This window comes from Equus quagga, chromosome 3 (genome assembly GCF_021613505.1).
Source record: "Equus quagga isolate Etosha38 chromosome 3, UCLA_HA_Equagga_1.0, whole genome shotgun sequence".
In the NCBI taxonomy this organism is placed as follows: Eukaryota; Metazoa; Chordata; class Mammalia; order Perissodactyla; family Equidae; genus Equus; species Equus quagga.
The window spans coordinates 29990829-30015788 of NC_060269.1; the positions used below are offsets into that span (position 1 = coordinate 29990829).

General features: G+C 42.1%; 1 protein-coding gene across 1 annotated transcript in view; it reads right to left on the reverse strand.

Moving 5' to 3' along the window:
• Nucleotides 1-24960, reverse strand: part of TBC1D9 (TBC1 domain family member 9) — a 109621-nt gene that overhangs the window by 22098 nt on the left and 62563 nt on the right. The window contains exons 5-13 of the mRNA XM_046656224.1: nucleotides 24323-24584; nucleotides 22330-22537; nucleotides 17576-17782; nucleotides 16480-16650; nucleotides 15718-15868; nucleotides 12714-12928; nucleotides 10502-10619; nucleotides 9051-9336; nucleotides 8632-8761 (exon numbers count right to left, since the gene is read on the reverse strand). Coding sequence (XP_046512180.1) covers nucleotides 8632-8761; nucleotides 9051-9336; nucleotides 10502-10619; nucleotides 12714-12928; nucleotides 15718-15868; nucleotides 16480-16650; nucleotides 17576-17782; nucleotides 22330-22537; nucleotides 24323-24584 — 1748 coding nt within the window. The remainder of the gene's footprint in view (nucleotides 1-8631; nucleotides 8762-9050; nucleotides 9337-10501; nucleotides 10620-12713; nucleotides 12929-15717; nucleotides 15869-16479; nucleotides 16651-17575; nucleotides 17783-22329; nucleotides 22538-24322; nucleotides 24585-24960) is intronic.

Sequence of the window (24960 nt, forward strand, 5' to 3'; positions counted from 1 at the left end):
AGGACCCCTCTCTCAGCCAGGCCTCTGGGACTGGCCACAGACAGAACACAATGGAATACAATGGCCCTTCCACCTGGAGCCAATGGTCCTGATCTAAAAGGAAACCATGGGCTCTAAGTTCCTGCCTGGCTGTTTCTGGAGGATTTCCAAAGCAAAACGAATAATGAGAACAACTGGGTCTTGGTCTGTCTCTCCCTTTTTCTCCTCTCCCTTCCCCTCTACCTTTTGGAGGGGCTCTGACAGAATGACATGCTAAACATAGGGCAAACAAAAGCTGGCTCGGTATATCCCAGAGCCAACATTTCCCATTTTCCAAAACAAGGGGGAAGGCCCCGCGTACAATACCTTCTCCCAGGCACTGCACATTTCAGTTCCCTGAAAAGAATCAGTTCACTAAGGTAACAACAATACTTTTTCTAACAAATAGAATTTAGTGATGGAGGTGAAGGAGCCTAAAATTATTTTAATTTTCTAAAAATCTCCCCTTCCTTAAACAATAAACAAAATTACCCATCTTCATTTACATCTCTTCTCCAACTCAATTTTTATCTGAATGTTTCTGTGGCTTGTTTCTAATTTTCCAGTCTAATTTCTAATGACTTGATGAGCGGAGAGGCAATTTTCAATGCAGGCAGTACTTCTTTTTGCTGCTTTGCACCGTCCCCCCGCCTTACACCCCGGGTTGCTGATACCAACTAACAAACAGGTATGCAGCCTCTCATACCACCTTCACCACGTTGTCTGCAGATGTTTCCTTTCTCCCCGACAGACTTGGGACGAGGAGCAAGTAGCTCAGATAAAGGAATGAGGTGGAGCCGCTTTTGTCCAAGTTCCCCGTCTACGTCTGGCCTCTCCCACCCCCACCATCACTCCTGAGGGGAACACGAGTTCCCCTCCCCATACTGGGCACCCTCTCTGTGATTTCCTTCATCCTCCAAAGCTTTCCCTTGCACTGCTGGGAAGACAGGGAGGATGCAGAACAGACACAGATTTTAAAAAGAGACCATGAGGGCAGCTCCATCAAGTTCAACAGGCTCCTCCTTTCTACGTCCTCCAGAGAGGACCAGAAATATGCAAATGACACAGTGAGAACTGACTGAATATTAGCCGTAGCTTGAACATGCTGGTTAAAACATAAGAAATAATGTGAAGCACGTGAAAGACAGACAGACTTGGGATTTGAATCCCAGCTCCAACATACTGGGGAACCTTGGGTAAGTTACTTAACCTCTCTGAGCTGCAGTTCTATTATCTGTAAAAGGGGCATAAAAACACCACCTGATTCTCAGGCTTGTGATCATCAATTCTGATAGGGCCTGAAACACTCTAACCACAGTTCCTTGATCATTACATATTTATCTAGAATTTATTTTAAAAAGTTGCAGAAATTATAGAGGTGGCTAGTAGGCAAGAATGTCCATGACATATACTGTTTGACCCAGGGAGTATTTTGAAAATTAGGACAATTCAAATAAAATCAAGACCTCCAAATTCTCTTGAAAAATCAAAAGATCGGGCAATAAGGGCTCCTCATCTCAGCAGGCAGAGAGACTCCCCTGGCCCACCACCCAGGCCCATGCTTTCCCACTCCTTCACCCCCTGCCCACTTCGTGTTTGCCTTGCGAGCCATGTGAACCTACCACTCTGCTCAAGAGCATCTTCTTTTAACACACATTAATGTCAAGTTCAGCCATATTAAGGAGACACGCTTTTTTTTCCCTGCTTTTATCTCCCCCAACCCCTGCCCCGTACACAGTTGTATATCTTAGTTGCATGTCCTTCTAGTTGTGGGATGTGGGACGCCGCCTCAATGTGGCCTGACGAGCAGTGCCATGTCCGTGCCCAGGATCCGAACCCTGGGCCGCCGCAGCGGAGCGCACGAACTTAACCACTCGGCCATGGAGCCGGCCCCCGAGACACGCTTTTGACAGCGAGCATCAGAAAGGGCATAGCTTCTCAGTCAGATATAGAGGCAGGTCCCAGATTTCACAGAAATTTCACAAAAAAGGAAGATGAACCTAAGCTTCCTTATCAGCAATATAGGGAAAATTATTCCTACCTCTTTGAGTTGGTGTTAAGAATTTCATGTACTATGCAGGTAACCCAAATAGTATGTAGCTCTTATCATTCCTAGTACTGTTGACAAGAAGAGGAGGAGGAAAAAGCATGAATCTTTAAATCAGGCAAAATGTGCTAATGTTATAAACAAGGTTCCACTGTCAACTAGTGATAACTAACCTACAGATCTACATTTTTTTTTGAGGGATGAACAAACTTTTAAAAATTAAAATTGGACACAAAGAAAGAAAATTATAGGCCAATACTGTTGATGAACATAGACGTAAAAATCCTCAACAAAATATTGGCCAACCAAATACAGTAATACATTAAAAGGATCCATATACCATGATCAAGTGGGATTTATACCAGGAACACAGGGATGGTTCAACATCCGCAAATCAATCAACGTGATACACCACATTAACAAAATGAGGAGTAAAAACCACACGATCATCTCAATAGACGCAGAGAAAGCATTTGACAAGATCAAGATCCATTTATGATAAAAACTCTCAATGAAATGGGTATAGAAGGAAAGTACCTCAACATAATAAAGGCCATATATGACAAACCCACAGCCAACATCATACTTAATGGGGAAAAACTGAAAGCCATCCCTCAGAGCAATAGGAACAAGACAAGGGTGCCCACTCTCACTACTCATTCAACATAGTACTGGAGGTTTTAGCCAGAGAAGTTAGGCAAAAAAAAGAAATAAAAGGAATTCAAATTGGCAATGATGAAGTTAAACTCTTGGTGTTTGCAGACAACATGGGTTTACATATAGAAAACCCTAAAGAATCCATTGAAAAACTATTAGAAATAATCAACAACTACAGCAAAGTTGAAGGGTACAAAATCAACTTACAAAAATCAGTTGCATTTCGATACTCTAATAATGAACTAACAGAAAGAGAACTCAAGAATACAATCCCATTTACAATCACAACAGAAAGAATAAAATATCTAGGCATAAATTTAACTAAGGATGTGAAAGACCTATACAATGAAAACTATAAGACATTATTGAAAGAAATTGATGACATAAAGAAATGGAAAGATATTCCATGCACAGGGATTGGAAGAATAAATATAGTTAAAATGTCCATACTACTTAAAGCGATTTACAGATTCAATGCAATTCCAATCAGAATTCCAGTGACATTCTTCATGAAAACAGAACAAAGAGTCCTAAAATTTATATGAGGCAACCAAAGACCCCAAATAGCTAAAGCAATCCTGAGAAAAAAGAACAAAGCTGGAGGCATCACAATTCCTGACTGCAAAATAATCAAAACAGCATGATATTGGTACAAAAAGAGGCACACAGATCAATGGAACAGAGTTGAAAGCCCAGAAATAAAACATCTATGGACAGCTAATCTTTGACAAAGGTGCTAAGAACATAAAATGGAGAAAGGGAAGTCTCTTCAATAAATGGTGTTGGAAAACTGGACAGCCCCATGCAAAAGCATGAAAGTAGACCATTATCTTTCGCCATACACAAAAATTAACTCAAAATGGATCCAAGATTTGAAGGTAAGATGTGAAACCATAAGACTCCTAGAAGAAAGTATAGGCAGTACATTCTTTGACATCGATCTGAGAAGGATCTTTTCAAATACCATATCCACTCAGGCAAGGGAAATAAGAGAAAAAATAAACAAATGGGACTTCATCAGACTAAAGAACTTCTGCAAGGCAAAGAAAACCAAGAACAAAACAAAAAGACAACCCACCAACTGGGAGAAAATATTTGCACATCATATATCTGACAAGGAGTTAATCTCCAAAATATATAAAGAACTCACACAACTCAACAACAAAAAAAGAAACAACCTGATCAAAAAATGGTAGAGGATATGAACAGACATTTTTCCAAAGGAGATATACAGATGGCCAAAAGGCACATGAAAAGATATTCAATATCACTAATCATCAGGGAAATTCAAATCAAAACTACACTAAGATATCACCTTACCCTGTTAGAATGGCTATAATCACCAAGACAAAAAATAACAAATGTTGGAGAGGATGTGGAGAAAAGGAGATCCTCGTACACTGCTGGTGGGAATGCAAACTGGTGCAACCCCTATGGAAAACAGTATGGACATTTCTCAAAAAATTAAAAATAGAAATACCATAAGACCCAGCTATCCCACTACTGCGTATTTATCCAAAGAACTTGAAATCAACAATTCAAAGAGAGACCCATGCACCCCTATGTTCACTGCAGTATTATTCACAATAGCCAAGACATGGAAGCAATCCAAGCACCCACCAACTGATGACCGGATAAAGAAGATGTGGTATACATACACAATGGAATACTATGCAGCCATAAAAAAGGCAAAATCATCCCATTCGCAATAACATGGATGGACCTTGAGGGTAGACGTGAGGCAAAATAAGCCAGACAAAGACAAACACCATATGATTTCACTCATATGTGGAAAATAAACAAATATATGGACAAAGAGAACAGATTAGTGGTTACCACAGGGGAAGGTGGTGGAGGGTGGGTATAAGGGGTAAAGGGGCAAATTTATATGGTGACTGACAAATAGCATGTACAACTGAAATTTCACAATGTTATAAACTATTATGACCTCAATAAAAAAAAATTAAAATTGGAAATCAAAGCTATGGATTAGCAAAAAAATGTCATGCCCCAAATGCCCTTCCCGTTAGAGATACATAATGAAGGGTTTGTGAGTGAAATAATATGCTGCCTAGAGTTTGCTTTAAAATATTCCTGGGGAAAAAAAAAAGAGGGAGTTAGATGAAATGAAAATCAGGAAAATGTTGATAATTGTCAGGACTGGAAATGCATTATATTATCTTTTTGACCTGTACCGCGCTCAAAAATATCTATAAATTAAAAATGAATAAAGAAAAAGATTCACATCAAGTGTGATAAACTATCCCCAGGGCCAAGCATGATGCCTGGCGTAGGACAGAAACTTATGAAATCTTAAATAAAGATTTTTCTGAATAAATGAATGGACACTGTTTCCTGTTTCTCTTGGGATCTTTTCACACTGACACAACTGTACTATCTTCTTTGCTAGTCTATCCCTTCAGATCTCCCCACTCCAATCTACTGCACAGGGAGCAGAAATAATATCTTGAAGAAAAACTCCCCTCAGCTTCCACTGGCTGTTGGGTGCTTTGCAAATCAATTAGGGGTTTCAAGACTCCCCATGAACCAGCCTTTACTGGGTCATCTGACCTCACGTCCATATGCACATCTAGAAATTCCATCTCCCGTCTATCCAGGCCAACCCCCTTGGCTCTGGCTTCAATGCTAGGGAGAACTTACTTGGACACTGACTCTGCCATTTTCTAGCTATGTGGCTTGAAAAAACTAGCTCCACCTTTCTCAACTTACATTTTCATCTTAAAATTGGTTACCATTTACCTAGCGGGGCCATCTAGGAAGTTTGCAGCGCCCTCCTCCACACAGGGCAGACTTCAATGAGTGGTAGCATTATGGTCATCATTAACCAGCCTGACACATTATTCTGAACTTTTATAACTGTCTACCCTTCTGCACAAACTCCTTTTCGTGTTCTATTAGCCACATCCTTTCCCTGCTTAACATTTCTCAGATTAAACCCAACAGGCTGGGTCATCTTGAGTATGAAGAAACTGCGGTGGTCGTGTGTCTGCTGTAAGATCTTTTATTAATGTGCCTGTGTGGCTTCCAGGATGGTCATCTTGGTCTCTGAGTCAAACCTGAAGGCTGGGACTTTGTCTTCTACTTCTGTATAACTCTACAAAACTGCAGAGCCTCACACACAGGGCTCACATAGAAGACGACCGTTTCTGAAATTGTCTGTACAATTCCCTTCAGTAGGGGCTTGGGAGAACTTACAATAAGGGAGATTTTCCCCAGGAGGTATTTATGAATAAAGTTATCATCTCTACTTCCCAACTGAGATCTGATCAATATCAGACCAACCTCTAGCAACCTGGGGAGTCCTTGACCAGATCTCAAAGCTTAACGTGCTTTCAGTATTTTTCCTACTTTTCTATTTTCGTGGCTAATTATCCTAAAGCATAGAAAGAAATGTTTTACATGCCTCGGAACACTCTGGCGTCATGCCTCGGTCCAAACCAGGTTATAATCGGCTTCTGCAATGAGCGGCCCCATTCTGCATCTAGGGCAGCAGTTCTCAACCCTCATTGCATACTGGAATCACCTGGGGAACTTTTAAAAAATACTTATTCTTGGGCCTCATGCCAGAGATTTAGATTTAACTGGTCTGGAGTGAAGCCTGGGAATTCATATTTTTAAAAGATTGGCTTTAAAAAAGTTTTTAAAGTGATTTTAATGCACAAGCATGATTGAGAACCACCAATCCAATAGCCAGGAGGGAAAGAAAAAAGATAGGGAAGAGTGGTGGTCCCTTTAGGTTGACCTATAAGGCATCAGGAGCCATTGGAAACTTAGGAGCAGGTGACACTGGGCTGAGAAGAGAAAACAAAAAACCAATCATTGTGCATAGAAAGACCAGGTAACACAGGCATTGATATAAATATAAGGGGCTGTCTTCCCAGGCAGAGGAAGGAAACTGCTGCTGTGTCCTGTGATAGGATGTTTGGCAGCCTAAAGGCCACTACTAGGGATCAGCCAGACAGGATGTAAATGGAAACCAGCCCTTAGTCTTCTCTCCATTTTCTTCTCTTTCCCATTAAAAATGGGCCAAGTGCTGACTTCAGCACGATGTTAGCTTATCTGCCGTCAAGAACAAAGCTGAGTTTCCATATACAAAGCTTTACTACTTTGGTCCAGAATTCTCTAAACAGTAAATGTTTCAGGGGATGCCTTTAGAAAAACAACCTACAAGTATAATAATAACTATTGTCTTAAATCACATGGGCTCTTTTTCTGAAAAAATAATCATGCAAAATTTCCGATAGAGTATGATCCAAAAGTCCTGGAGCAAGGATTTTTTAACAATGCATTATGATAATAACCAGTTTTGGAGAGAGTGAAGTGAAACAGCCATTCTTAATCTCTACTGATGCAAATATAAATTGGGACAATCTTTATGGAAATTGGACAGTGTGCACCACGAGCTTGGAAATAATTCACACTTTTTGATCTGTTGATGTAAACCCATTCCTAGGACTCAAAGAAAATAATCAGAGATGTGATATTTGTGTACAAGTTTATCATATTATATACATATATCATTATATATAATAGTGCCCGTTTGCCATATAATACTGAAAATTTGGAAGTAACCAAAGTAAATGTCCAATGAAAGGGGACCAGTTAAATAAATTTTGGTATCTCATTAAAGCAGAACACTAAGAATCTATTAAAAAACCCACAACTTCAAATGATATTAATATATTAGAAGACGTTCATGGAATGTTCTAAGTGAAAAACAGAACGTTACAAAGCATTATGCAGCAGAAATTTATTCTTTAAATGCATACTGCAAATATAAAAACATACTTGAGGGAAATATGGTGATATGCTCATAAGGATAAACTATTTTTTTTCATATTTTTATACAGTTTCTACATTTTTTACAATAAACATGCATTACTTTTATGATTCTAAAACATACCAAAGAAGTTTTGTTTTCAGTATACATGGAGCCTCAGTGAAAACATTTAAAAATAAAAAATGACCAGTCTTTCTCCTATTGTGAGTTAAGGACACACATTTCTGAAAAGGCTTTGGTATCTACACCAATTTTTTTAAAAAGCAGTAAAATTTTGACTCTAAGCGACTTTCTGACCTCAGCCCATTGCTCACCATTTCCCCCTTATCCAGGTTCTTGCTAGTCGGAGTGCTGGCAATCACCAGTAAGAGGATCCCACAACGTCTGTAGAGGGCAGTGTGCTCAGCAGAAGATTCATGCTCTCCTAATGATCATTTCTATGAAAGCTTTCAGGGCCAAGGCTCAGGAAATGAAGAAACCATGAGGTGTTATGAGCACTGAGGCCTTGGGGCTCCACAAACTACCAAATGCTACAGGGCACACGGCACCTAGGAGCTTCTTAGTTCTATGCTGGGATTCAGAACCAGCTCATAAGCACCTCCCCCACCCAGGCCAAGCAATTTTAGAGGAACCCTACGACTCTGGTTCTTCTCTAGGACAGTCCAGGATATTCAATGAGGATTGGCTTGCCTACTTCAGAGAAGACCTAAGTACTTGGCATGAGAACAGAAGTGAATTGATTTATACAGGTCAACCTCCCTCTGCCTGCTCTCAACAGCTCCTCCTCAGTCCACCCAGAGTTGAACCTGAGCTGCTACTTGATCAGGCTTCAGGGTGGGCAGAGCAAAGAACCACAGGGCCAGAGCTTGTCACACCATTTGCTCCATGGTATTAGACCCAGCAGAAGTTCTGAGCCCCATTCAGTGTCTGTCTCTGGAGTTCAAAGCTATCAGCTGGCAGGTAGCTGCTTACCCTGACAACTAGTTCTCAGAAGGTGAAAGGAAGCAGGTTCACCCATGGGTTAGCAATGGAAGGTGGCATACATCCAGCCAAGCCCTTCACAGCATCTTCAGAGTACTGTAACACTCAGCTAGGAAACAAGACCTACCTCATAGGAAGTTCTGATGAGTCTGAAGATGTCTACCTCAGGGTAAGGCTCCACGTCATCACTGAGCAGGGAGTGGAGGTGAGGGATGGGAGGCAGTGTGCTGTCTTTATTGGTCACACTGTCTAGATACCTGGAAGAAGAAATGAAGCAGAAGTCACAGGGAGGCTAATCTGGAATTCTCCCATTAGAGTTCTCCACCTATTTTCTGCAAACTCTGCATTTTAAAACAAAATCCAAGAATTTCCTTAAGAACAGGATGAAACTTCCTTAACTTCTAAAGACAAAGTATATGAAAATAAATCCTCAGCCACAGAGAGAAGTGGGCAGTATGATCACCACTGAGCCAATTATGACTCATGAAACCAAGGAGCAACACAGATGGAAACCAGAGGTTTTCAAAGTAAGGCTCAGTACATTACCTTCCTAAAACGGTCATGGCCTCTCCATCGTCCTTGCAGTTCAACAGTTTGTCCACGTTTGCATCCAGCACAGCCAGGGCCAACTGGAAGATCACTTTGATTCCTTCATAGAAGAAACAGTCGACAACCACAACTGCACTCTCAAAGGGCATCACACTGAGAAACAGTGTGAGGAACCAAGACAGGGAGATGGTGGAAATCACGCCCAGGTCCTGCATGCAGTCATACAGCTGCGGGACATAGTCTCGTGCCAGCTCCTCAAAGACACCCTGGTCCACCAGTGCACCTGTAGCAGGGGCGGACACAAAAGGCTGCAGGTTAGCCAACTACACCTTCTTCCTAATGAATCCAAACAAACGGCTTGACCATAATAATCCAGTTCACAATTGCTCCTGAGACTGAATTCTGCTCCCTTCTCTAGCTATTCTGCAGTTATTATGTTACTAGTTACTATTTACGAGACCAAGACGTCAACACAGCTCAGTCATCAGATTAGTCCCGGCTGCATCTTCTCTTTCTGGGGTCTTCCTGTCATGCTTTCCCTACCAGAGAAGAGCTATAATATGGCAACTATAAGGGATGTTGAAAAAGCCAGTTAACAAAGTTTTCATGACATACCATTAGGTATTTTGTCAGCAACCTAACGCTTGGTTAGGCATGAAATGTATACCTAAGTAGCTCTATATCTTGGCAAACTCCTATTTAAAAAAAAATCACTCTTCTGGATGCGTCGTCCCCACATATGAATCATTTTTTTTAAACGATTGTTTCTTATACTTAAAAGCATTCTAGCTGGACATATTCATGAACTTACTGACATTTCTGGAGAATATTTCCAATGAATCGAGGTTTAGAAATGAAGACAGATACAAGAGGGAAGCATAAAACATACCTTTTACTACACTAGCAACAAAAAGCTTGTCCTGCTAAATGAGTATCTAACACTTGAGGGGAGTATAAGGAGTAAGAGCAATTATTCATTTAAATGCTCACAATCGTTGCTTGCTTTGCAGTGAAACAGTTCTGAAAAGTACCTTAGAAACTTAGCTTTGGATAAATTTTATATGCTATTTTGTCCACTCCTTTTTTGAATACTTCTGCTTTCCAAAGATGCCATCCTCTTTGTGAAAGAATTGTTTGTCAAACCTTTTTGGCTTGACGGTCTATGTGCTTGATGTAGCTCTCATGTGCCATAAAGTGACACCCACACCAAATGTTGTCTAAGATAATTTCTGTAACAGTGACACGTGTGTATTCTCTTAAGTTCCATGCGGCTCCTTTGTGTACAATCTATATGACTCAAGCCCTCTCATTCCCATTTTGGAAAACTGGAGTAGTCTGAAACTCTTTTAGCAAATGGTGCCTGGAAATGGTGTTCCAGCTGGTATCTCAGCTCTAGAAACATCTTCCTGATGAGATATGGGTGAAATGTTAACTACATCCCCACATACCAACAACTCTGGTGTTGTAGTAATCAGGAAGCATGCGCTCACACAGAGCCACCAGCAGCCAAAAAGCTTCCTCCTCTTTGGCATAAAGCAGCAGCACTGATGTGACAATATTCATGGCCTAAAGGAGTAAGAGGATGTCATCAAATACATTTGAAATACATCAAACACATAAGCAATTTTGTTAACCTAAAAAATTACTGAGCTAGTCTCACAGGGACCAGCAAATTTTTTCTATAAAAGCCAGATAATAAATATTTAAAGGCTTTGCAAGCTACACACACATATTCTTCTGGGTTTTGTTATGTTTACAACCTTTTAAAAACGTAAAAACCCTTAGTCCTTGAGCCTGTAACTGTTAAGGGTCTTCAGAACACCAATATTCACCAAGGACTAGGTGTCCCCCCGACCCCAGATATAGGTAAACCTCATTCACAAACTTTGCCCAAAGCCTATTTGACAAAGCTTTTAACCTGCTAAAATCTCAGAGTTTTTAATCCTTAATTCTGTGAGGTAAATATTTCCTTTTTAATTATCCATAATGGTTCTATAACCAAGTACACATGGCTTGAGGCTCTCATCAGAGAACAAGGAAACCTTTCAAAGTTGGCCTCTTTGCCCATTATTTCCATCTGGATAAGGATGGTAATGATAGGTATCAGTGATTTAAATTCTAAAGTAACCTACTTTATTAAAAGATATTATCAGATAGCTCATAACCACTCAAGGCGCAACTACTTTAATAGTCCTCTTAATTAAAAAGAGGAAGATCAAAAGACAAATATGAACTCCATTATATTAGAGGCCAACTATTCCTGTACTTCTTTTGATCTTCTAGAAACCAGTGACGGTTCATCAGATTTCTACAATATAAACGTTAAAAAAGGAATCTTCGGCTAACAGGCTCTTTCTTGAAAGTCTTATTCAATATTTTCCCAAGTGAAATCATTATTAAAACTCCACTTGAGAATTAACCTGCCAATCCTAGTACATGATCATAGCCATGGTTAGTTCCTTAGTCATTCAGTCAAGGTAAGTTTTTTTTGAGGGTCTAATTTGTAACAGGTTCTGGACTAGGTATTGGGGGATGGGGGGCGGAACACTGTGGTGACAAGTCTCACAGGGTTTATATTCTGGTGTCAGAAAGACAGAATAAATATGTAAAAGTTAATCAATTTTGGGGTATATTTAAATTAAGTGCTATTAAAAAGATAAAATACACACATGTGCTGCATAACAACGTTGGTCAACGATGGACGGCATTTATGATGATGGTCCTCTAAGAACAGTACCATATAGCTTAGGTGTGTAGCAGACTATACCATCTAGGCTGTGTACTCTGTGATGTTAACACAAGGACGATATTGCCTGACAATGTATTTCGTATCCCCTTTGTTAAGTGATGCATGACTGTAATGTGGTACAAGGAGACATGCACTGTGTGTGTGTGTGTGTGCGCGCGCACACGCATACACACAGAAGAATTAAGCCTGCTTTAGCTTTTAGCTGAATGGTCAGGGAAGCCCTCTCTGAATACGTGGCATTTAAATCTAAGGTCATATTATCCTGGAGCTTCCCAAATTGTGATATATGTACTAGTGCAAGAGATAATTTTAGTTGGTATGTGAGCAACATTTTTTTAAATACTGAATTAAGCATTTATTTTAATGTGTATTAAAATATAACCATAGCATATAAAAGTTATATTCTTGAGGACATTATTCCTTAGGTAGATGCAAAGAAGGAACACTGTGGAACCTAGAATCCAGAATTAGGCTTGGTACTCAGGCATGCTCTCTATTACCCCAGAGAGGGATGGGAGTGATCAGAAGCGACTTTCCAAGGTCACTCAGCCAGACAGTGGTGGATCTAGAAAGAGCACTCTTGTCTCCTGGCTCCTCTGCTCAGTGCAATGGTTCTCAAACCAGGGCCCAGGGAACATTTGGCAATGTCTCAACATCTTGGTTGTCACAATTAGGGGGTTCCATTGGTATTTCGTGGTAGATGTTATTAAACATGTTATTAAACAGGAATGTTACTAAACATCCTACAAAGCACAGGACAACCCCACACAAAGAAGTATCCAGTCCACAATGTCAACAGTACCAAAGTCGAGAAGCCCTGGTGAACTGATAGTTCTGTTAACCTCTTTCTCCTGTTTACTGACTATGAAATAAGTTTTCTTTTTTTAGTCTAAACCATCTGTGACATTTACCTGGCAATACCCTATGTTAGGATTTCGAAAAGCATAAGCTGTTAAGACTCTCCTCAGAGCAGCAATGCCCATTTCATTCTGGAATGCTGGGTGTTCTGGAAGGGAGCGGTGCAAATCCCTCTCGATCTCCTCTGTGGCGAGATTATACTTCCCCATGGACTTCTCCACCAGGTCTTCATAGTACCCAGGATGCGTGGCCTTCTCGTTGATGGCACCTGGGAAATACCCAACAGAGGTAGCATCAAAAAGTGGAAGCCCTGCCCTGTGGTCTGCAACTACAACTTCCCGACAGAAACTCTTCGTTTTGCCACCACTCAATGGACACTTGCGCAATAATAAGGAAATCCCGTAGATGATGCAGTGTGTTGCAATCGCTGCTGGACTGGTAAATTTACTTGTGGCCTCCTTCCCTCTTTCAGCTCCATAGTAAGCTGGCTATATAAAAACCTCACCAGGTGGAGATTTCCAAGCTAAAACACTGTGTTCCAAGGAACTTCCACAGACAATCCTGAGGGGCTGCTGACTAGCAGAGCAGGGAGGTAATCAGAGTGAGCCGAGCTGATGCCTCACCGTCTCAGCCCTCCCCTCAACCTCAGCAGCTTTGCTTTTATTTTATTGGGGTTTTCCTTAAGATTTCACTTGAAAAAGGAAAGTCCGCCTCTCAAAACAAGTTAGAAAACTGCTTGCTAAAGCACAAGCTTTGAAGGGCTTAAGCAGCCATACTGAAGAGCAAGAGGAGGTTCTGGTCGACGTGGAGGGATTTCTGTAATTGCGGGGGTGGTGAGGGTATTCCTAACAGCGCTGAGGCACTGTGATTGCTGGGAGTCCCTCAGCTGGTGGGGATGGGGCCGGAGAGGCAGGCTGAGAGTCACTGGTTTGGGGAATATTTGCATTCTAAGATTCCTGAAGATAGAAAAACCCTGTATGCAAATATCTAAACCTAATTACGTATAATGTATATAATACATACACATTGTATATATTATATAATGTATATATTACATAATTATATATATTATATTATATATAACACATATATACGTGTGTCTGCATATATATATTTGTTTAGTGCCAGGGTAAACATTCATATTTCACTGTTTAGAAATAAGAGCCCCAGGGCTGGCCCAGTCCTTGTCGCTGATGGTCACCCAGAAAGCCAGCCTTACAATTTACACACAATTGCCCTGGAAAAGGCAGTCTGCTTGACAGCAACTTAACATTGGCTTTTGCTCTGTTCTCAGGGAAACCCGCTAGGATTTCTTGCCATCTGGCCTGCACCTCACTGCAGGCAGTACACCGAGCCAGGTCCTGGGGCCGTGGCCCTAAGGGTCATCAGCAGCAGGGCAGGACCCAGGCGGGGTTACCCTGCCAGGAGCTGGGGTCTCCTCATGGACAAGCCAGTCTCCACGTGAACCCCACCCCCAGGGAAGTGGGTAGAAACATGGGCTCAGTCATCTACCCAGCAGAGATGGTGTGTAGACCACTTCATCCTCTGGTCTCACGGAGCCCATCGCCATTAAAGAAAACACTGGATGGTCTAACTCTAAGTGTGTCTCTGCAACAAGGCTGTGTACTGCAGTACACTGTTTCCTGGTGCTCATTTTGAGTTTCATTTTCATCTAAAATGTGGCTGTAAATAACTTCTAATTTGAATAAGGAGGATGAAGATGGCATTTTTTTGTTTACTCTGTCAGCGATCTGAATCAGGTTGTCAAGGTGACTAGTTCAACAAACACAAGGATGACAGAAGACTGGATGGCAAGGATCCTCTTGGACTGAATTTGTAATTAGAGATGAGCTGACTCAAATCTGGGTTTCTAAACGAGGAGCTATGGCTGATCTACTTAAGGAAAATGAAAAAACAAGACATGTAAATGAGGCTAGAACAACCTAACTTTACATGAAACGGATAAAGCCAATTATTTTTCAGGCTTCTATTCCCCTACTTCTGAGATGTTAATACATCTCACTACGGGCACTTACCATCATATCTGCTTTGACGAAGAGCTATGAGGGTTTTTTTTATGGCTTTCCTGTAAGTCTGGTAACTAGTCTTTTAATTTTAATGTCATTTTTTAAATAAAAGGTTTTAATAACAGCACTGTGTCAGACCATCTTAGGTTCAAACAAAATATTCACATCAGCCTATTTAGAATGATTACATGTCAGGCCTCTAACGAGGCAGAGCAGTTAGAGCTTTATACATTGCAGTAAAGACTGGTGACACCTGAAGGAAAGCCCTGATGTTCGTGACAGAAGAGATCCCTGGGATACGCTGGATGCTGTCGGCTGGGAGGAAGGAGTGATGGATGGGCTTAGCCTGACGGACCTCTGGTTTCTGCAGCAGGGCTCAATGGTTTGACCTGACAGAGTTAAGTTTGGACATGAGCCTGGCTTGTGCACCAGAGAAGGTGGACACATGTTTCCCACAGGTCCATGACCCGTCCCCGTTCTATCCTTCCTGGCGTCTCCAGCTTGGAATCTCAGCAGCCTTTCGGTTCCACAGTAGATTCTGGCGTCTCCTCCACATCTCCAGTGATAACCAGTCAATTCACGCGGTGGCGAAAATCAAGGAGGCGGCTCTCACTGCTGCCATTTCCTCCCTCTGTCCCCGACCTCAATGACTGCTCTGCACATGTGCCGCACTTAAACATTCACAATGGAGTTGACACAGGTGGGAAAGGAAAAAAGGATTCCCCAAATCACAAAGTATTACACTCTTTTCCTTCAGGTTCTCTTTTTTCCTAAATAGCATTAGTGAAGAAATGGAAGAGGTCGTGAGGCCTTGAAGGATGGTAGCTTCGACATCTGGGCCAGTGAATAAGTGTCCTGTATTTTTATTGAGTAATTGAGGGACTTCCACACTCTGGTGAGGAAATGAGATGTCGTTCTGAACTGAGGGTTTGAATATTTGAAAGAAGCCCTGATGCATGACAGAAGGCAGAAGGGAAGCCCGGGTCCCGCAGGCTCCGGGCCAGTGCTCCCATCCCAAGCCGGGCCGTACCTGAGAGCAGCAGCCAGAGCTCCCCGCGCATGCTCTCCGGGATGCCCTTCAACACGAGCTCCCGTGTTTTTTCTGTGCGGTACATGCAGATCCCTTGCCCGTACTCAGCAAAGTGAATCTTCCAGGCTTGCTCTTTCAAAAACTCTTTGGCCTGAAAGGGATAATGAAACATGACTACATCCCAAAGTACTTGGAGGATGGTAAGGAGACGTTCCAGGGAACGTCAGAACATTTCCCCTCGTGAATGGAGCAGTTAAGTTCTAGACAGAACTCCTAATAATAAAGAACTCAGATCTTCTGGAATCCTTCCCTAATTTTACACCTCTATCATAGCCTGCAATTCTGCCATGAAGCTTTCTGGCCCAGAGTCAGAATTCCACTTACCTGTGACAGGTCAGCAGAATGCAAATTATGTTTATAGCTTTATGTTGACACCTCCAAGTGAAAGTGAGTTATGTGTTTTAAATGTGGGCTGAGAAATTATGAACTCCTTTGTTGGCTGACTTAAACAAGTTAAAAGCAAGACAAAAGAATGTCACCTGTGCCCTCTATAACTCTTGTCTCTTTTCACTAAGAAGCTACTCAGAAACCTAGTGACATATTTAGACAAAATCTGCTTTACTTACAGGAAAATATCTATTTACATAGATATTTATGAGTTTACTTTGATTTTAAAATATTTTTAAATGTTATTGTTCTAATATAGATTGTTCGAATAATATTGTTCTAATATTGTTCCACGGAAGAGCAGGAGGCACCCACCAATTTCGGGTTGAATTCCTCAGGAGACCGCCGCCGATACATGGTCATCAGGGTCTGCGTGGCTGTGGGGACGCTGTTGCCGTTTAGGTTAAACTGGCGCTCTCCATCAGCATCCGAGCTCGTGCTTCTCTGGGGGCTGGAGGAAACGAGGCTGCTGGGCCGAGAATACACCTGCCAATGCAGAGAGGAAGAAGACACTGGAAGGGGCTGGGCAGTAGAATCTACTTCTTGAGTGTCCTCTGAACAGACACCAATAGCTATGTCATTGTTCCCAAGATATTTCCTGCTATGTGAAGAAACAGGACAAAGGCAGCAGGCCAGCATTTCTGGCAGGAATTAGACAGGTGCATGGGTCATACGCTACAGAGCTTCAATGTTCGAAACAGGGTTCCTCCATATTTTAGACATATTTTTGCAACAAACCGGTTGGGCATTTGCCTCTCTGATTAGCACGTATGCAGAGCATGCCAAGGTTAAATCTGCTGCTTATGGGACTGCCTCTCTCACCTCTTCTCTAGCTTCTGGTGCCTCAAAGATGCCCACATAAGCTTGGAGCAGGTGGACAGGGCCAGGGATGTTACTTGTGAGCTCACCATCTTTATAACATGTTTAAGCTGCCAATAACTTGCCCATCACTTGAGCTAGTCATATATCTTCCGGGGCTCTAGTTTCCCTGGATGTTGGTCGGGGGTCTAATTCAACAGGGACACAATACATATTTTATCATAATAAAATCATCATACTGTTGTTGTACTTCAGGTCTGAGACTTTACTTAGTGACCTCTGTAGCATTCCCATCAATGTCACTATATGAACCAGAGTCACTTGCTGTGTAACTAGGATAAGTTACTTCATAATTTCTTCAACTGTAAAACAAGACGGTTAGACCAGATATCTGTAAGGTTCTGTCCAGCTTTATGATCCCAAATACAAACTCCATGAGATTTAAATGAGATATTGCTCTGGGCATCAGGGTAGGTGGTTTATCTTAGCACAGCCACAAAGCCTGAAGATCAAACAAAATGGACAAGGAGGTGCACACTTCCAGGCAGAGCAATAGGACAAACCAGAACACCCGCAGGTGTCTTCCACAGACCTCATCATCTGAACTGTTGTAGCTTCCTGCAAACTCTTTGTCCGAGTATATTTTGGAGGTCGTCTGTTGCAGGAAATCAGAGATCCTCTGTACTAGGAAGTCTCTATCTTTCAAATTGGCAAATAGGAAGGTCATCCTGTTCCTGGTGCTGATGGATAAAGGACTGGGGAGCACGCTGGAGCTGTCTGCCTTTTCTACAATTGTCACCTGAGAAGAAACACGAAACAAGGTGCTTTACTTTCCAGGGACTACCCAACAGCAGTCTATAAGCAGCACTAAAGAAGGAACACAGCAATTTTTTATTCTATAGAAACCACCCATTTTTATTGAAGCAAATTGAGATTCTTTGACTCTGTTCCAATAAATAAAACAGCTCATAACAAATCAAACTGGAGCTCACACCAGAAGCTGAAATCATCTTGCTAGTCTTTCTAAAGCAGTAGTTCTAAACTGGGAGTGATTTTGCCCCCTCAGGAGACATCTGGCAACATCTAGGAGCATTTTTGGTTTCACAAGCGGATGGTGCCACTGGCACGTAGTAGGTAGAGGCCAGGGATGCTGCTAAACATCCTACAGTGCACAGTGCACAGCCTGCCCCCAACTAAGTCTGGCCCAAGGTGTCAACAGTGCCGAGGCGGAGAAACCTTCTTGGGAAGGGATTCTCTGATTTTCATTAAAATTTCATGGAACCCTAAGAGAGAGGACTTGTAGCTGCTGCATAATCTAAGAGACAGAAAACAACCCATGATACTGGTTCCTTTTACCAAGCTTAATGTTGGCATGGGTTTCAAAACACTACCATCCTTCAAATGTCTCACTTATACTCCAGGGCTTTGCACCCTCACCTTCTACCACTTTCAAGTGTGAAAGGCTCGACTCTGCACAGACATGATGTAAACAGCTTAACTGCAACCCTATCTGCACTGGCTGACTTTGTGTGTCTGGGTGTGTGTGTGCACACAAGTGTGTATGCGCGGTGAGGTAAGTCGACCACATCAGGAGATAAGTGGGAGAGGGAGACATCTGTTTTAGTTCTGAACTGAAGACATAGACTTGGTGGTTGATAATAGGATTTTCATCAACTGAAAACTAGGATAAATGCATTAAAACTTTTTTCTTTAGCACATTAGAAAAAAACCCTCAAGGCAAGTCCTAGATAAATGATTTACTTGCAGCAGCTCTGACTATATACTTAAAGTGTCTTTTCCTCTCTTTACTTCCACCTGCAAGCAGTCTAGCTTCATCTTTAACCCGTTCATCAGCATTTTCGCGTGAAATACATTTCCTCCTCAGCAGAACTTTAAAAACTTTTCTCCCCCATCAAGGCTAAGAAATCTATTCGAATTGCCTAAAAAGTTGCATGCTCCCCAAGTTCCAAAATGGGTATGGCAGAGATCTATACAGGGAAAACTGCAGAATGTGATGTCTACTCTCAGATTTTATAAATACATATAGTTATATATATTTATATATTTTTAAAGGAATCCTCTGAAATACCTAGAGTTGCACATAAAAGCTTTTTTTCCTAATGCCAAAAAAACCAGGGAAACAGAAGAAACCCCCTCTTTATCATGAAAAGGATTTTCCCGTGACACTTAAGACATGTTAAACAATGCTTACTTTTTTTTTTAAAGATTTTATTTTTCCTTTTTCTCCCCAAAGCCCCCCAGTACATAGTTGCATATTCTTCGTTGTGGGTCCTTCTAGTTGTGGCATGTGGGACGCTGCCTCAGCGTGGTTTGATGAGCAGTGCCATGTCCGCGCCCAGGATTCGAACCAACGAAACACTGGGCCGCCTGCAGCGGAGCGCGCGAACTTAACCACTCGGCCACGGGGCCAGCCCCAACAATGCTTACTTTTAAAAGACCTATAAAAACTCCTTCCCCCAACAAATTTTTTTCTGATTCTTTTGATCACCACGTGTTGGGACTAAATGACAGATGCCAGGAAATGAAAGGTTCAAATTCTGTGCCTAAAACACAGACAGCCATGCGGCTCTTGATAAAGGCAAAGTGGAAAGTCCTTAAACTAGCTGGATCATGGAGATAGAAACAAGAAAGCTCCCACAGAAAACAATGAATGTTCACAAGGGTTACAAAAGATTTTTCACTGATAAATGAGTTCTAGGAGAATTCTATCCCCATAAGCTTTGTGCCACCAGAAAAGGGTAACAGCTATAGTCAAGCATCCTACAGTACAAGAAGACAGATTTTCATTACCAACTTAAGTTATAAAATAGACTGGAATTTAATCAAATCTGGAGGTTTAATGTGGAACATGCGCAAGGTAATTTATGACTTAAAAAAAGAGACTTCATCTGGAAGCTCTCTCTAATGAGGAACCAAATCAATTCACTTTATCCTCCTGCTTTGCTGCCCCTCAGTGATGTCTTCAAAATCTATAGCAACGTGATTGTGTGTCAACATTTAACATCTGTCGACTTGGTCTACCTTAAGCCTATATGTGGAAAATATTGACCTGTAGTCAATATTTCAGCTTATTTATAAAAAATTAAATAAAACAACAAATCCTAGTGTACACAATCCTAAAAGCGGCCATTCCAAGTAGAATGTAACATTTCCATGGAGGCTCCTGGGGATGAAGCAGCTTAACTCAGCTGTGGAAGGTACCCAGTTCATGGAGAGACCACTCTTTACTCAAACAGACCGCGGATGGATGGTGGAGGCCCTCCTGCCATGCTTTTCTGTTGTTGTGGTTACCGAAAGGTAATAAAAATTACATCAAGTCCTTTGCTTCTTCCATTAGCCGGGGTTAAAGATCTACTGTTAATATACCTCAGTGATTCATCAGGTTACAGGGAGGGGTGCTGCTGTCTCATTGAGCATTTCTTTAAAGCCGCATCCTCCAGCCACAACATGCTAATTTCTAAATGCTTCCTCTGCTACTGTCCCTCCGTCAATTTGCCCTGGAACATGACTGAATTATATCTGCCCTACTACCTATTAAGGAAAACTGGCAAGCAGAAGATGGGCTGAGAATATCAATCACCCTTCTCTCGGTGCCCCGAGCTCTCACTGTTGCATTTACTCTAAATCATACTAAAATGTAAACAGAGCTCACTGGACCTAAACCTTGGGAGACAGTGAGCCAGAGAGCAGACGTCTTGACAACGGCTTCCAGCCCTTCTCTGCTCCTCACTTCCTTCTGGATAAACAGTGATGACTCGCTCAGATTCATAAACGGCACATTCTTAATCCCCGAATGGGCTTCCCTAGCCATTCCAGGTAACTCTGCTTTACTACATTCCAGTAGTACTTGACGAAGAAAATTAAGTTTAATAAGAGTCTATGGCAAAGAAGGTAAATTTGCTGGAAAAAGTTCTGAAATCCATTTCAGAGCCTAACGTAAGTTCTGATGAATTATGCATCTCACAATTCACCCCCAAGAACAAATCCTAGCCTCAAAATGTATTATAATACCGCGTTTGCTTACCCTATAAGAAGGAGAACTAATTTGTCAATTGAATCATTTATTATGGGGAATCTTAACAAAGAGTCAGTCTTATTTAAATAACCAAAGCTTCTAACAATCTTAACTTCCAGAAAAGGACCAGGGTAGGTTGAAAGTTGCCAGGTTAGAAATTGCAGGGCTGCCAAACCCTGACACCCTAGCTGGAGTTTCTTCTCAACCCCAAACCTCACACAAGGACCGGGATAACCTATCACTGTGAAGACATGACAGAACTCATCTTCACCCCAGATACAGTAATATTTCTTAATCTTTATTTTGCATGACAATCCATCTGGGACTTTATTAAAATACAGATTGTAAAGCTGCAGAGATTCGGAGTCAGAAGATCTGGGGTGGGCTCAGGGGTCTACCGCTGTGGCCAGCAGCCTGGGTGGATCTAAGGCAGGGAATCAGCAGACCAGATCTGAACAACACTCGGCTTTCTGATTCACAGCCTAGACTGTCTCCTTTACACCAGGGTGCTCTCTCTCGGGATGTGAGCCAGGCTTCATAATCACGTTTCCTAGTTTCCGAATTTGATGCTTTGACATCCTGGGGCCTTGCTGACCTTGGGAGGGCCAGCCCTCCCAGAGTTAGCCAACTCCTAGAGATAGTAAAGAACTCACCTTGGAGCAGACTTTCATATGCAAACCAACCAATCCAGAGCCCACAGCCCAACTACCTCCCTTATAGGCTCTCACACTCAGGGCCACTATTCACCTGCCCTAATCACCCCAGGGCCAGATACCAGACAACTAGGGACAGCCTCTATGCCCCAGAGTCCCCTGAAATTATCCAAGCTAGCCAATCCTAAACCTGTTCACCCTGCTTTCCCTGTTTCTTCTCTGGAAATCACAATAAAGGCTCTTGCCCACATTTTCCCCACTCCCTCTGTCTGCTGACTGACCCTGGTGCTTCCCCATGTGGTCCCCATGGTGTGACATGGTCCCCATGGCATGGCATGCCCCCTCCTAGTGGGATCTGCGAGGAAAACAAACTACCTTTTCAATGGCAGTCATCTCTTGATTTGTTGGCCTCACCATACCTGAATGATAAAATCTCCCTTTATAAACACCAGGCTGCCGCTGGAAGAAGAGATCCTGCAGGTCCCACAATCACTTAGAGCAAAGACAACACATGAAAGGGGAGCAAGTGCCATCAAAGAATTATGAACATTCATGTACGGTTAAAAGCCAACGAACTGTTGGTAAAATATTACTGGCTCACATAGAAAAGTATTACAAATGAAACTCTTAAAACGCCCGTTTTTGCCTGACACTTACCTCACGGAGTGGGATAATGAGGCTACATAAGTTCTCCTCCTTGCTCATAAAGCAGATGTAATTTGTGGACACAAACATCTGCCCCAAAATGTGCATTTTGTTAAACGGAGTCCAGAGGGTGCAGTCTGTGTGGCCGTCTAATTTTTCATCTTTGGGCAGCCGGAAAAGTGCACGGTATCTCTCACTCTTTGCCCTGGCATCAAGATCACTGGAAAGCAACAATAATAAGTCATCTCACCCAAGAGAAATGTTTCAGTACCTTCGAAATGACGCAGCAATGGAGGTTCCCCAGCCCATCTTTCCCCTCCTTGATCTTGCCAGACTTATCCCTACCTTCCTGGCTTTCTATTGGCATTAACACCAACCGATGACCCAAAAGTACAACAAAATTATTTTAATATATTTAGGTCCCTTGTGTAGTCATTTTACAATCAATCTGTACATGTTAAAGAATCTTAGAAAAACTAGGCCTGGACAGGAAATTCATTCTTATTCAAAGGACTACAATAATTAGTTCTAAAGAGATTATTACATTTACACCTACCCAGAGCCACTTTTAGGGCCTTATCTTTTAAGAGAGACCTAATGAGAATACAAACAAGCCACATGAATCTGCTAGCCATCACTGTCCACCCCGAACAGACAATAAAATTGCCTGAAACACAGATACAACACGCCTCTTGGACAACTTGAGTTTGCAACCTCAGCTGGGTCCTCTAGTGACTACAATCTTTTCCATAATGAGTTCCTTTTTCATATACATCAGGTTGGTTGTTTAAATCTGTCCCCTCAAGTTTCTACCCAACCTCAGCCCCTTCATGGTCTAGTTTCTGGCTTCACAGAGAAAAGAGAGGCTATGAAGCAGTGCCTCCTTCCACTTTCCTCCCTTCTATCTCCAAAATTAACTCCATCCTCACCTATTCTTATTCCTTTCTCTGTTTCAAAGGCAGAGGAAACAGCACACATAAATCCATGCCCTATAAGATGTCACTTTTAAAAATTACTCATTTTCTTATAGCTTTGTCTCTATGCTCCATCCTGTCCCTGTACCTACCCTCACCACCAAACTCTTCCCATCTGCCTACTTCATTCTATCCTATGTTCAAATCTTTTACATTCTAAAAAGAGCAATCCCCCCCTCCCTTACTATTGAATTTCTTGAAAAGGCAGTCTACACTTGCATATTTCCTTTTCCTTGCCTTTCATATGCTGTTTAACCTGCTGCATTAACACCATCCATCCTCCACCACTCTATTGAGACAGGTCTCAAATCAACAAAGTCTTCTTCATTGCAGTGACCTCATGTCAGGTTCCAACCACCAGCTGTACGCCAATAATTTCCAATTCCATATATCTTTCTGGACCAATCTCCAACTCAATGTCTTGCAGGCAACTCAACGTGATCAAAACTGAGCTCTCATCTCCCTTGGACTTATTATCCATCTCAGTTAGGGGTAATTCCATGCACACAGTCACACTTTAGAGCATCAATTTTTCCCTCACGTCTTGTAAGCTCTACTCCTACATCCAGACTTCCAGGCTCTCTGCAGCCTCTCCTCATCCCAGGCCCTGCCACGTTCCAAACGTGTGATGGATTACTTCTCTCTGGACTCTTCCCTTGAGCTTCCCCCAGCATGTTATTCCCTCTGCCTGAAATATCCATCCTTCTGAATTTACACAGGTAACTTCTACAATCTCTTGAGAGTCCAGCTCCAAGCAGCCTCCCCTGAGAGGCCTTTCCCACCACTCTGCCCCATCTCCTCATGTGTGCGCCCATGGCACTCTGCTCACAGGACCAGAACAGTTCCCATCACCCTGTACTGGAGCTGGTCATCTCTGCCTCATGTACAGAACTGGAGTGCCTCAGGCAGTCTTTATCTATACCCATAAAAGTGCTCAGAACCCTTGAAGTTGTTCAGAAAGTTAAACTGCATAAATGAATGGATGGGTTTCTTGCTTCTAACGTCTGTAAGACTCGGTCTTGGTCACCTACCGTTTTAGAGCAGACACTTTTTTAGGAGATTTCTTTTTCAGTTTGGGCAGGGATCTATCCTGTTCAAACCCTTCATTGTCCAAGAGTTGCCTCATGGCTATGTTGGCGAGCTGCTCCATTAACTTGAAGGTCTCGTTGATGTTGAGAAATACAGAGAAGAAATGTTCACTGGACCTTGTGCTCACTTTGATCACATCAGGCAGGAGCAGCGTGGCGTTCTTCTCAAGCTGAGTGATGTCCACCCACCGGATAACCAGCTTGGCTGAGCACAGGGAACAAAGCTAGGTCAACACCTGGCTCCTTAAAATCCTTTCAAGATGCTGCAATCCCACACCTCCACCCCCCAATCTCGCTCAACTCCTTCGAGTTTGTGTGCCCATATTTGTTGTTATTTTGTTAGTTTTAGGAGACAAATCTGGACCATATAAATTCTGAGTTCATAATCATTACACATTTAAGTCCATGTCTGCTAAATTAATTATACCTTTGGTGAATCTTTATTTCTTAATGACCAATTTCTTTACAAATACTGAACCAAAAATAATTGAATTCATTTGTTACATCATCAAAAATAGGGCTGACTCAGTTTTAACTACAGATTTATTGTTGGTATTTTAATGTGATTTGTGAGTTCAGGG